General features: G+C 39.7%; 1 protein-coding gene across 6 annotated transcripts in view; it reads right to left on the bottom strand.

Moving 5' to 3' along the window:
* The window catches only part of ERC2 (ELKS/RAB6-interacting/CAST family member 2), an 876,217-nt gene that overhangs the window by 576,635 nt on the left and 285,922 nt on the right, over positions 1-13,660 (bottom strand). For all 6 annotated transcript variants that reach the window (XR_006741074.1, XR_006741075.1, XR_006741076.1 and 3 more), the window contains exon 6: positions 9,527-9,694. Coding sequence is in view for 1 of the 6 variants with exons in the window: in XM_045579041.1 (XP_045434997.1) it covers positions 9,527-9,694 (168 nt within the window). In the remaining 5 variants the exon portion in view is untranslated. The remainder of the gene's footprint in view (positions 1-9,526; positions 9,695-13,660) is intronic.

Below are 13,660 nucleotides of genomic sequence, written 5' to 3'. Positions count from 1 at the left end.
CCGGATCATTGGCTAATTGGATGCTGTCACTTCCAGTAATAGCTTAATACAGTATAAAATATGCCTTTTTTCAAACAGAAGTAAAACTGAATAAAAAATAGCAATGGTCTATTTATTTTCCGTCAAAGAATAAAAAGGGCTCTGGATCCATCTCCACACACCAAAACTAAGGGTGAAGATTATGACAGGATTTAACATGATTCCGTTGTCTTCATTACATGTGTAGCCACACAGGTCAAATAACATCCCACGGAGCTCAAAAAAGAAGGGCCAAATTCTTTTGTTTCACTAGAAAAATAAGTTGCTCAAAATAAATTGACAATAGGCTGAGGATTGGAAAGTTTTTGATTAAAAAGGGATTTTTGTTGGAACACTTATAATGAGATTTGAGCTACAGTAACAATATAAAATTGAAAGCAGAATTACATACAAAACGAGTAGTACTGTAAAATATCATTATTTTAGTACAATGGAAAGTAAGGTGTTTGTGGTTTTACTCTATAAATTCTGTGTTGTCTGCTAGTATGTATTGCTCCTTGGCTGTCTTCTGAATGGCCATTCCGACTTCCGAGGCCTCCGCACCAGCCTCCATTTGTGGCGGTGGGGAGGGTGAAGGGGACCCACACCATCATCATCTCCCAGGCTCAACGTTTCCCCTGCATTTTATTGACTTTTCAGGGCTAATTCTCGTCCACGCATTGCATCGGTGTCCAGTTACAGGGCAGACAATGAACGTTCCTAATCCATTTAGGGCGCTGACAGCCATGTTCACAATTTATAGGATTTCCTTTTAGACATCTACCTATTTCACAGTTCATTAAGATTCACACTGAACACCTGTGTTTATGAAGTCAAAAGCGATTTTATACTAGCAAGGTGTTAACTAAGGCCTTCTCTGAAAAGCCTGAACAACAATAACAGCGACAAAAGGACGAGGCGCTTGGCTTGTGGAACAGACTAATGTCCATAGCTACCTGCTTCATCCTTTAACAGACAAAGCATCGCATGGACGCGCAGCCAACAAGCACAGCACAGCTGAATTCCTCCGCCAGAAGTCTCTCAGGTTTTACCTTAAGAAAGCCAGAGCCTGAGGCCGCAGGACAAAGTTCACCCGGGGAATCCAAAAGTCTGCAAAACAGCTAAGAATTTCAGGAAGGAACAGTGTGGCCCCTTTAAACAATGTCTTCGCTAGCTGGATAGAAGGACATTTTCAGCATTCTGGGGCCCACCACACCTGACCCCGGCTCATTTTCATGTGACCCCAAAGTTTTCACATCATTAATAAAGAGAGAATCAAAACAAAGCCCACCGGCATGAGGGGAGGGGGGGGGGGGGGGGGAGTGTGTAGTTTGGCACTGCCATCGTACATACCCTCAGCATGGAAAAGGGGGGAAGGGAAATGCACGTAGCAGAGGTGGTGACCCCCATAACGACTGTGGTTCCCAAGGCTTTTTTTCTGCCGGTAATAAACCATTCGGCAGACCTCCCAATGGTGGCCACCATGATAGTTACAGCTTTGCAGGTTTATGTCTTTTTCTTGCAGCTAAGAGTGTTATCAATAAAAATTGCAAATGATGCTTTTCCTGGTCAAATGAAAACATTTTAAAATGTGAAGCCAGCGATGGGATTAGAATGGAAAAATACAAGTGACACTGAGATGTTGTTTTGTCTATTTTTTTTTTCAGCAAGTCCCTTAATGTATTCATTTTAAAGGCATTTCTTGCGAGTCTTGAGAGGGAGACAACACCCCCCAATGCGGTGCTGGGTGGTTTGACAGTCTTAAAGGCAGTTGTGTCGGATGCTACCGACTCTCTTAAAAAGCACCTCACTGTTAAATGCCATGAGTTTGAAATCCATTAAAGAAAAGTGTACCTCAGAAGGCACGTTTGACGTAATATTCTTTGAAGGCTGTGCCGAAGGTTTAAAAGGGACTTTTCTGCTTGCTAGTCAACCAAGGCAGGAGGTAAAAAGGGAAACTGAAATGACAGAGGAAGTAAAGGCGCACTCCTGGGAAATCCACCTTCTGGATGTGACAAATCTTGTTTTCATTCACTAAAAACCCTCTTGCTCGAAACAAGTGAATTCAGAAGAGAGGTGTTTCTTGGTATCTGGAATAGTTTGCAAAGCCCTGTGTGAATGCAGCAGGCCCCACAGTCCCAAGAGGCCACAAAGCATTCAGGCTCTTTGGCATGGTAACCCCTATGTTCAGGAGTCTAGCCTCATCTCATTATGAGCAACCAGGAAACAAGGTCTCATTAAATCTGTCTTCTCCATGGAACAACAACATTTTGCTTGGCTTTTATTCTTCAGCTTGAAAACGGACAGCTCAAGCCTGCTGTCTGGCTGTGTTATGACACTGAATCACGAGTGACTCAGAGACCAAACATCGCTGCCACCTCCTCCTCCACCAACACCTTGCACCCCCTCCCTGAAGACATGAGCATCACCACTTCTGTTAAAAATGCACTTAATAATTTTTTCATTACAAGTGTATAATATCTGTATCATAGACAATCTAAAGATCACCTGAGTCTCCAACATAAAGAAAAAACACAGTAAGATACTGTTTTCTATCCTTTTACTTTTTTTTTTTACAAAGTGCGCATGTATGTGTGACTATATGTAAATGTACATAATCGTAACATCTTTAAAGAAATAAAAATTAAATATTACACAATGAATTCTTAAAGCACTAGGATTCTAGACTTCATGGAAAATGTCACCATCTCTTGAGTTTGGCCAATATCCTTCAATATTTTGGCCACAGTGTTATTGTTATTATGGCCATATGTTGCTCTAAGGAGTTAAACCACTGAGATATTCATTCTTATCTCTCTTCATAACCAGTTTACTAAGCATTCTTGCAATCCCAATGAACTCACCTATCAAGACATATTTAAAACTTACTTTGCCATGAACATTAAATGTGATCATGTATATCAGTCCCTTGACACACAGGGACTCATGGAAGGCACTAGATGTAGGGTTAAGAGCTCAGGATTTGAGAGCTGAGGCCCTGTCCCTCATTATTCTGAAACCTTGAGCAAGTTACACATCCTCTCTGAACCTCTATTTTCTCACCTTAAAACACACACACACACACAAAAACAAAAACAAAAACAAAACAAAAAGCAGGTCAACAATACCGACTTCACAATTGAAAGTCAAGGGTAAAAGAAAGTATTGCATTGGACACACTTAGCCACAGTTCCCGGAACTCAGAATGGCAACCACAAGACACTTGGTGGACATTTGGGCAATACAATTAAAGTTAGAAGTCTAAGACCAATAGCTCCTGAGATTATGGGTCCAACCTTATCCAATGCTCAATAAAATATTGTCAAGTGATACCTCCCTCATTTAGACAAGATGAGAGAAGGGTCTTTCTGAAGTACAGCCTATGGAAGCATTTCTGAGTAGATGAGGTAACATCTGAAAGAATCCAGCCAACAGTGTCTGTAACCCCATAAACAGCATCCCCTCTCTCAACAAGAGCCAAGTTGCTTGAGTGTGGACTCAAAATATATCGGATCTCATCAAAACACAGAAAGAGTACCAGAGTAACCACCTTACCAATATGACCCTTCCAGTATGAGCGATATGAATGAATATCTCATACAGCTTGCCTACTTTAGTGTTCAAAGGAGCTAAACATTTATCTCATTTTATTTCCTCTCCTTTTTTTATTTACCCAATTTTAAACAACCCAATGAAGGGAGTATATAAGAAATCCTGTGAAATGATTAATAACCAGAAATTCCTGAGCGTTTATGGTACTATAAATAAGTTATCTATCATGCATCCATATAACCAATAGAATGTTGGCTGGATGAGAGCTGAAACCATAGTTCATACACAGTAGTCATTCAGAATCTATGTGTTGCATGAAATCTATAGGGCAGGAATCTTTCATGTGAAATTCTCAGAAATGCTTCAGGGCATCTATAGGCTGCCTGAAATTATATTCATTATTGCATGAAAATGAGTGTATATGTGCTGAAGTGAATGTTCCTCGGGAATAAGCCTATAAATTGCATGAGAGTCTCTTCTTTCTATATGGATTTCATTTAAAAAACAAAAAACAAAAATACTGTGGGCCCTTGTTATGAAGCTACCACTAACCTGCATGTGTTGTACATTGTCTTCAAGAACACAAAGCCCTTATATTCTGTCTCCATTAATGGGGTCTCAAGTAGATCTCTTCCCTAACCTATTTGGAACAGCAGTGAGTATAAAAGCAAGCATCGTGCCAAAACTGGTTTGGCTCAGTGGATAGAGAGTCGGCCTGCGGACTGAAAGGTCCCGGGTTCGATTCCAGTCAAGGGCATGTACCTTGGTTGCAGGCACATCCCCAGGGGGGGGTGGGGGGGATGTGTAGGAGACAGCTGATCGATTTTTCTCTCTCATTGATGTTTCTAGCTCTCTATCTCACTTCCTCTCTGTAAAAAATCAATAAAATATATATATATTTTTTTAAAGCAAGCACCGAACCACTGACATATAATACATCTCCCAGAAAACATGCAAAGGAGTTGTCACATCTGGCTGTTACAAAACATGCTGGGCTGGTGAAAAGTTTCCGGAAAGCCCTAACAAACCTCTAAATTCTGCCTTTGTGGGTCTCCTTGGACATTTTGGTGTCCACAGATTCGGAACTCAGACTTTCATAGCAATATGAACCTTAATTCAAGGTACAAGTCTCATCCACGTCACAGCTATCCAATGGGAAGGCTGAAGTATGTCACACACCTCCCACTTCTAAATGCTGTGTTCTTCACACGACATTTTACTTCAGATGGCACTTTTATAGCAACTTCATGAAAAACCGACTCCGTTGAAATATAAAAGTCTGAGTTCCGTATCTGTGGACACCAAAATCTCAAAAATGACCCACAAAGGCGGAACACACAGAATGGATGATGAAAGAGAAGTGAGCTGGAACATTCCCCAAACACCAGTGAGATACAATAAAAATAATAACAGCGATAATGATAATCAACACAATTTATAGCTAAAACCTTTTACCAGAGTTAAAGCACTTTTCACACAGATGCATCAGGCTGACACAAAGACTGCCATTTTAGAGGTCAAGACAAGGAGGCTCAGAGAAGTTCAAGTCTTATCCACATCACAGTTATCCAATGGGAAGGCTAAAGTGTGTCCACATACCTCCCACTTCTAAACGCTGTGTTCTTCACACAACATTTTAATTCAGACCATAGAATAATATCTAGGCCTCTCTTCTAAATTTCTGGATATGTTAGAATTATTTTTAAATATTTTTAATGATTTGAGAGAGTGGGAGAAGGAGAGAGATCCAGAGATAAGAAACATTGATGAGACAGAAACATAGAACAGCTGCCTTCTGCACTCCCCCTATTGGAAATCAAGCCAGCAATTTGTACTCTTGCCGGGAATCAAATCAGAGAGCACTTTGTTCATAGGTCAACACTCAACCACTGAGCCACACTACCAGGCAGGTAATTTTATGTGTTGAAATCAAGAAAAACCTAGGTGCTCAAGAAAACTAATTTATCATCTCTATTGCCATGTAATTAATGTTGGAGGATGTGGATAAAGTTGGTATATAAAAAAGCATCCAGGAAAGTAGCAAAATAAGAAACTTGGCTATGGGGTCCTTTGAAGCTATTTTAAAAAATAAAATGTTATGTTAAGAGCTATGTGGTGTATCCCTCTGTGTGCATAATTATTACTCCATTGATTTATTGCTCACATGGCAGAGCATCTGGGCATTTATGCAAGTTAAAACAACCAACCCAGGAGCCAAGCCACACAGCCTCAAACCCAGACAACTTGCCTCCCACCCCTTGTCCCGCTCTTCGTCCTGACGCCTCCCAAGCGAACATTCTCTGACGGTAACAATCTTCCTGGCAGAGAGGAACTGTTAAACCAGTGGCATCTGTTATGTACACCATATCCTAAAAGAGTAGCTAAAATCATTTGGGAGCACAAATTTTCCAGAGAAACCAGAAAGTTTCTTCTAATTCTAGAAAGAACCCTCTCCTGTTTTGACAAAAGCTCTTAAGGAGTGACTCAGGAATCAAACTGGAAGGAGCTATCACATGTAACCTCCTGCGAGGATGAGCCCTGATCTGTCATTCGGGCAGAATGAGACATAACATATCTACTGAATACTCATCCGCTAAGGTAGGGGACTCTTTAGAGGTGAGGAAATCGCTTTAATATATTTCACCGTTACCAAGAAATCCTTTGCCTGTGACCCAACAATTAGAGCAAATTTTAAGTGAAACTGCTTCCCCTAAGAGATGGACATCACTGGGTAACTGTCTCCATTTTTATTTACAGAGATCTTAAAAGAAGGAAAAAGGAAAAAAAAGAAAATTCCTCTGATGTCTCCAGCTGATAAAATCGTTAATCACACACTCTGAACTTCAAAGCAGAAGACGAGAAAATCACCTCACTTTCTCTGCACATGGTGAATAATTTTTCTACTTCAAAGGACCGTCTTTTTTTATTGGGTCGTTTTAATTATTGAGCGTGGGATGGAAGCTATCCGCATAATGTCACCACTGTCTTTTTCATGAAATATACATAGGTCTAACGTGACTACATTCATTCCAGAGGGAAAACACCCAGGGGAGGATAAGAAAAGGGATATGGGCTGGGGATACAGCTCTCCTCAGTGCAAGGGAGCAGGAGAAAGGAAGTAAGCCTTTCGGGGCTGACTTTTCTCATTCCTCCCTCTTGGAGAGAAATCACAAGTAGCGGACTGTCTATTTCGGCAATTCCTCAACAGACTGCCTTGCTTCTCAATTCTCCTCCTACCCAACATATGACAACACAATCACACTACCTTTATTAGTAACTAGAGGCCGGGTGCAGGAATTCATGCACGAGTCCGGAGTCCTTCCACCTGGCTGGTAATCAGGGCCAATCAGGGCAGATCAGGGCTGGCCGGACAGGGAGAGGGACCATGGGAGGTTGGCTGGCCTAAGGAAGTCTGCTGTGGGAGTGCTCTGACCACCAGGGGGCACTGAGCATCTGTCCCCAGCTGGTCAGTGTGCGTCATAGCGATGGATGAACCTGTTGTAACCATTGTTAAGCTTTTATATATATTAGTATGGATGCTGGTGTTATTGCCAACTTCAGACAACTGTGGATACGATCAGTTGATTTATGAATAACGAGTGTGAAGAATGACGAGGGTCACAAATTATCTGGCCCCATTCAGATTAAGACTGTTAGAGAGAGGTCAAATCAGGCTTTCCAATCCCCACTCGGCTCTTTTCCCACAAAATCACAAAGCCAAGAATTGCCAAATTTCTTCTGTAAAGGGCCAAAAAGTAAATATTTTTAGCTTCGCGGACTATACAATGTCTGCAGCTACTCAATTCTGCGGTTATAGCCAAGCACAACACATAGATACTAGTAAATGAGTATGGCTGTGTCCTAGCAAAACATTACTTCCAAAAATAGGCTGAGGGTGGGATTTGTCCACAAGCCATAGTTTTCAGCTCTTATTCTAAACATTTGCTAGATACAAGTAGCATTCTAGCACTGTGCTAGCCAATACAGCACTCATTAGCCATAGCTGACCATTAAATACTTGAAATGTGGCTAATGTAATTAAGGAACTACATTTTAAATTTTACAGAATTTAATATTTTTTTAGTTTTTATTAAATTTACTAGAGGCCTGTTGCATGATATTCGTGCAAGAATAAGCCTTTCTTCCCCTGCTTTCACTCCTGGTCACCCGGGAGCCTGCAAGTCCCCGCTCCCGGCTGCCCGAAAGCCTGCAAATTCTTGCTCTGGGCGGATCACGGCTCCTGTAGCTCCCTCTGCCACCCTCCTACCCCTCATGTCAGGTGTTCTGCCCCTTCCTGCTGTTCCACACCTGCATATGCAAATTAACCTGCCATCTTTGTTGGTTTAATTTGCATACTCACTCCTGATTGGCTGTGTGCATAGTGGTGGTCCAGTCAATTTACATGTTTGTCTATTATTAGGTAAGATGAGGTGATATTCGTTTAATAGGATCATATAGGTTTCAAGAATATATAGGTTTCTATGATACATGATCTGTGTATATATAGCATTTTGTAGCCACCACCAAAAGTCAAATCATCTTCTGTCAACCATGCATTTGGCCCCTTTACCCAGGAACTGCATTTTAAATGTTACTAATTTTTAATCATTTAAATTTTAATAGACATAAGGTGGCTAGTGGCTCCAGTATTTGATAGCATAGTGGTAGATGCTTCTCACTGCTCCTCTTCAAAGCAGATTTAAGCCACCTTCCAATCAATGTGCATAGTTTAAAATGTTTCCTTAAAAAAAGAAAATATCCATGCTTCCACATTCAGAATGAAACCACATACAACTGAAAATTGTATTTCTTAAGTGTGGAATAACTACATCATTGAAGCTAAAATAACTGTTTGGTGTGAATCAATCAAACAAAAGCAATTTAGCCAATGTGAAGAGCATAGGGGCTAAACTGGGTTCATGCCAGAACTTATCCAATCCGGAACCTGTTTCCTGTCTCCTCTGAACAGTGGCCTGCACCTCCACTGCGGGCACAGACCTACTAAATGGCCCACGAACGCCTAAGGCAAGTCCAAATCTCCCCACAGACCCAAAGACGTCTACATTCAAAGACATGGGCAACTGAGCACAAGAGGGAACACGCATCTCCGTTAGGCTGCCTTCTCCCAAAGTGATCACATCATACGTTGCCTCTACACGGAAATCGGTACTCACCACATCCTTCACACCTATACACAAATAATTTATTTTCTGCCAACTGTTTTATTTACATAATAAGTTGCTTGTGTCCTGTATTCCTTAGCCATCGCCAGAATATATTCCAATGGGGAGAAGCAAGGAAATAGAATAGTAACATGTTTGTTTGTTTTCTCTAGGTGTGAAAAAGAAATAACAAACCCACTGTTCCTTTAGGAAATTTGTATAATACCAACTTTCTTCAACGGGTAAAAGAATATTAAAAATTAAGGGGACTCTCTAGAAAGTAAGAAACCTTTGGAATCATAGGTGCCAGGAGGATGAACTATATAAATACACAAAAAGGAAAGTAAATGACATTCTGACTTTTTAAAAATGATTTCTGATAAAATAAAAATCATTCCAGATCCAATCTTTTATTTTATCTGTGATTCCCAAATCTGAAAAGCTCTGAAAAAATGAAAGAAAAAAAATCCAAGTATGAAGCAAACTCCCTTTACTGGCACAACCTGAAGTAAACTGACAGAGGGTTTGTTTATCCATGTAGGGTGAAAATTTCTTTTTCTGCAGAAATATCCATGTGTTTGTATAGCACTCTCAGCAACCTCACTGGGAGTGATACACAGTCTACGATACATGCAGTAGGTCTTATCTTTCCAAAACCCACCCAAATATCCGACATCCAAAACACCCCTTGCCCCAAGGGTTTGGATAAGGAACCTTCTAAAGAAAGCTGTTCAGGTAGAACATTTTCTATCAACTCAGCATCTGCTGCCCAGAATCCTGAGCCAGTGCCTTACCTCGGTTTGAAGAATGGCAGCCCGCTGTTCTTTGGCAGTAAGCGACTCTTTAAGCACTTCAATGTGTTGCTTGCAATCTGAATTTTGATTGCTAAGGGTTTCAAGCTTTGTTTGTAAGGCAAGAAGTTCTGATTCCTTCTTTGAAAGTTCCTGCTTCAGCTGATCAATCTGTAAAACAACAAAATTGCAAGAAATTAGAAGCCACAGATAATACCCTCTATTTGAAAACTACTAGTTCCTCTTATAGTCCTTTTCGTGTGTGTGTGTTCTTTCAATGAATTATTTCTTTTTCTTTTTCATAGTCGGTGATCATTATTCCAACAATGCAGGTTTGATGAAAAAGATGGTCCTGGAAGTCACACGGTCTTGGGTTCTGGAGAGGCTCTGCAAATGTGGCGGCGAGTGTAGAAAGCCGGAAAGGTAAAGTCAGCAGAGAGTCTTCCACCTTCCACCCCACTGATAACTAAGGTTCACAGTGGAAAGAAGGCTTCCTGGCCAAACCTACTGTTCATCTATGAAATCAAAGATAACTCACCAAGACTCTCAGAAGGGTAAACAGGGAGCTAATAAAGGTACTTAACCTAAGACATAACCTGGACTTCTCTACAATTCATGGTGGAAACAATCAATCAAAGGCATTTTTTGACAAAAGAGAATTCTCACCCCACCCCATCCCAAAAAATAAGTACTTTTGCTTATTTTAAATACTGAGAAAATACAAAAGAAATAAAATATATACAAAGTATAAGAGAAAATAACACAAGTAATATCCATCATTCAATTCACCAAAAAAGATTATTAGATCTTTTATATTATTATATCTGGGATCCAATCCATTTCAATCTCCTTCTTTCCCCCTTCAGAAATAATTCCCACTCTAAGTTTTATGCTGATAGTTTTCTTGCTTGTCTTTTCGGTTTACCATGATTTTTTTTTCCCATCTGTAAATGATATATCATTTAGTATTTAGGTTTTTAACTTTGTTTGCAGTGTATGTTTTGTGGGATTTTTTTTTTTTTATGTGTTAGGCTTTTTTCTACTCAATCTTATGTCCTGGAGATTTAATCGTGTACTGTACAAGCAATTTGTTTGTTTTCACTGAAGAACAGTATTCCAGTGTAAATCTTTACCGCAGTTTATTTGTCCATTCTGCTGCTGATAGATATTTGGATTTGTTTCCAGGTGTTGTTTGTTTGTTTGTTTGTTTCCTATTAAAGTGCTATTCGGGCCTGGCCAATGTGGCTCAGTGGTTGAGTGTCGACCTATGAACCAAGAGACCACAGTTTCATTCTAGGTCTGGGGAACTGCCCAGTTTTCAGGCTCGAATCCCAGCGGGGGAACTGCAAGAGGCAGCCGATCAGTGATTCTCTCTCATCATTGATGTTTCTCTCTCCCCCTCTCCCTTCCTCTCTGAAATCAATAAAAATATATTTTTTAAAGTATTGTTCTGAACATTCTTCTACATATCACCTGGTACATACTGGTATAGTAAAAATAATCTAACAGTTCATTGCTGGACCACATCGTATACACACCTTCAACTTCACTAGACAAACAAATGTTTTCCAAAGCAGTTACATTGATATTCATGGTCACAGGCACGGTGTGCTCATCACTCCACAGCTTTGCCAATCTTATGTCACCAGTGTCCTACATTTCTGCCTGCAGAAGGAATGGCAGCTTCGGTCTCCTCCTGCTGGCAGCCAGCCACCATGCTAGAAGTCAGCTATCCTACAGCCGCTGTGCTCCGAGGAAGCCATACCAAACACACAGCGGGCAAAAACAGGCAGAGAAGCTGGTGGAAATGATCATTCCTTTTGTCTTGTTCCTGATCATAAAGGGAAGAATTTCAATGTTTCACCATGAATGTTCGTTCATGTTTGTTTTAGCTTTTTATAGGCGCTCTTAGGTTTCAGAAAGTTGCATTTTATTACAACTTTGGAAAGAGTTTTGTTTTGTTTTTTAATCCTCACCTAAGGGTATGTTTACTGATTTGAGAGAGAGAGAGGAAGGAAGGGAGATGGATGAGTAGTTTCAATCTTCCATATTTCGATCTTGGAATCTGCCTCATCTGTTAATCACTTAAAGGTGGGTTAAAAAGACCTACTCAATGGTGAAATAATAAGTTCTTCCTTATAGTTCTACCAATGTTTAGCTCTAAAAAATGGTTTCTTTGTCTTAATGTCTACAAATTCATTCCTTTAAAGGTTATGAAATCTTTCATTAGCTGTAATTTTGATAGCTTTATTGAAATGTAATTTACATACCATAAAATCCACCTCACTAAAGTGTACTATTGGTGGTTTTTAGTATTTTCACATCATCATCTTGGTTCTACACGTGAACCATCTCAAAATAAAACCTTTCCTCATTTCAAAATGAAAGCTTAAAACCATTAGCTGTCTTCCATTTCCCACCCTCGACCCCCAGCTGCAGGCAAACAATAATCTACTTTTTGTCCCTATAGATTGGCCTATTCTGGGAATTTTGTATAAATGGAATCACACAATACATGTACTTTGTGTCTGGCTTCTTTCACGTAGCACAGTGTTTCAAGATTCATCCTTCTATTGCTGAGTAATATTCCCGAGCATGAATACAGCACATTTTGTCTATCAACTCACCAGTTGAGGGGCACTCTTATTGCATCTATATTTTGGCTATTATGAATAATGCTACTATGAATATTCATGCACCAGCCTGTGTGGACATGTTTTCATTTCTCTTGGGTATATACATAGGTGTAGAATTGCTAGGCCATGAGGCAACGGTATGTTTAGCATTTTGAGAAAATCCTAAATCATTTGCCAAATTGACTGTAGCATTTCACATTCCCACCAGCAATATATGCGAGCTCTAACTTTCACATACTCTCACCAGAATTTGTTATTGTCTGTCTTTTTCATTATAGTCATTATGACGGGTAGAAAGTGGTATCTCATTATGGTTTTCACTTGCACTTCTCTAACTAATGACACTAAGCATATTTTCACATACTTATTAGCCATTCATATATCTCTTTTGGACAAATATTCTGCTTTCTAAAACTGTTTCTTTGCCTTTCATGGCTTTTTTTTTGATACAAATAAATAGGTTTGTTCTGATTTATCCTTTTTGGGGTAGTACTTTGAGCCTCCTAATTGTGGATTGGTACCTGTCATCGGTTTTGGAAAAGTGTCAGGTTTTATTTCTTCAAATATGAGTAGTGACCTGCTACATCTTTCCTTCTGGGATTCTGATTATACTTTTATTGACCTTCTTTATGTATCTTAATTTATCTTTCATGTATTGCATTTTTATGTAATTTATTCTGCTCTATTTTCTAGTTTATTAAAGTCTCTCTTATTTTGTGACCCTCCTCTGTGACAATTTTGTATTGATTCATTAAGCTTTGAAATTTGTATTTTTATTTCCCATTTCTAGAAGTTCTCTTTAAATTTGCTTGGTATTTTAATTTATCTTTAAATACATATTTTATTGATTTCAGAGGGAAAGGGAGAAGTAGAGAGAGAGATAGAAACTTCAATGAGAGAGAATCATTGATTACTGCCTTCTGAATACCTCCCCCCACTGGGGACTGAGCCCACAGCTCAGGCATGTAGCCTAACTGGAAATCAAACCATGACCTCTTGGTTCAAAAGTCGAGGTTCAACCATTGAGCCACACTGACAGGGCTAGATTTTCTTGAATCTTTTATAGTCTCTTGACTTTTATTTGTATTCAAACACCTTCTTTTATTTAAGCATACTAATCACATTTATGTCATAGCATTTGTCTTAAAAGTTCAAGTCCTAAAAAAGTTCAAGTTCCTGATACCTGGCTCTGCTATCTGTTCTTTCTACTGACTCACTTACGGTGGCTTGCTTTCTTGCAGGTTTTCTAATTTAAAAATATACTGTGCCTTCATTTTTTTTTTAACTTTATCTACAGAAATACTTTGCAGCTAAGTTAGCAGCAGCCTTCCAGAACAGTTACCTCTGTCAATACCTGGGGCCCTACCAACCAAGGACCCAATTTAAACCACCTCCTCTACTTGAAGATTCTGGATCACCTCACACTGCACATGTGTGCAGGAGCCAGCTGTGGGTACAGATTCTCAGAGATGTTTTTTTCATCTTCCACTTGGCTCAAAGT

This window comes from Pipistrellus kuhlii, unplaced genomic scaffold (assembly GCF_014108245.1).
Source record: "Pipistrellus kuhlii isolate mPipKuh1 unplaced genomic scaffold, mPipKuh1.p scaffold_m20_p_11, whole genome shotgun sequence".
Classification (NCBI taxonomy): Eukaryota; Metazoa; Chordata; class Mammalia; order Chiroptera; family Vespertilionidae; genus Pipistrellus; species Pipistrellus kuhlii.
This window is presented reverse-complemented; position numbering and strand designations above follow the sequence as displayed.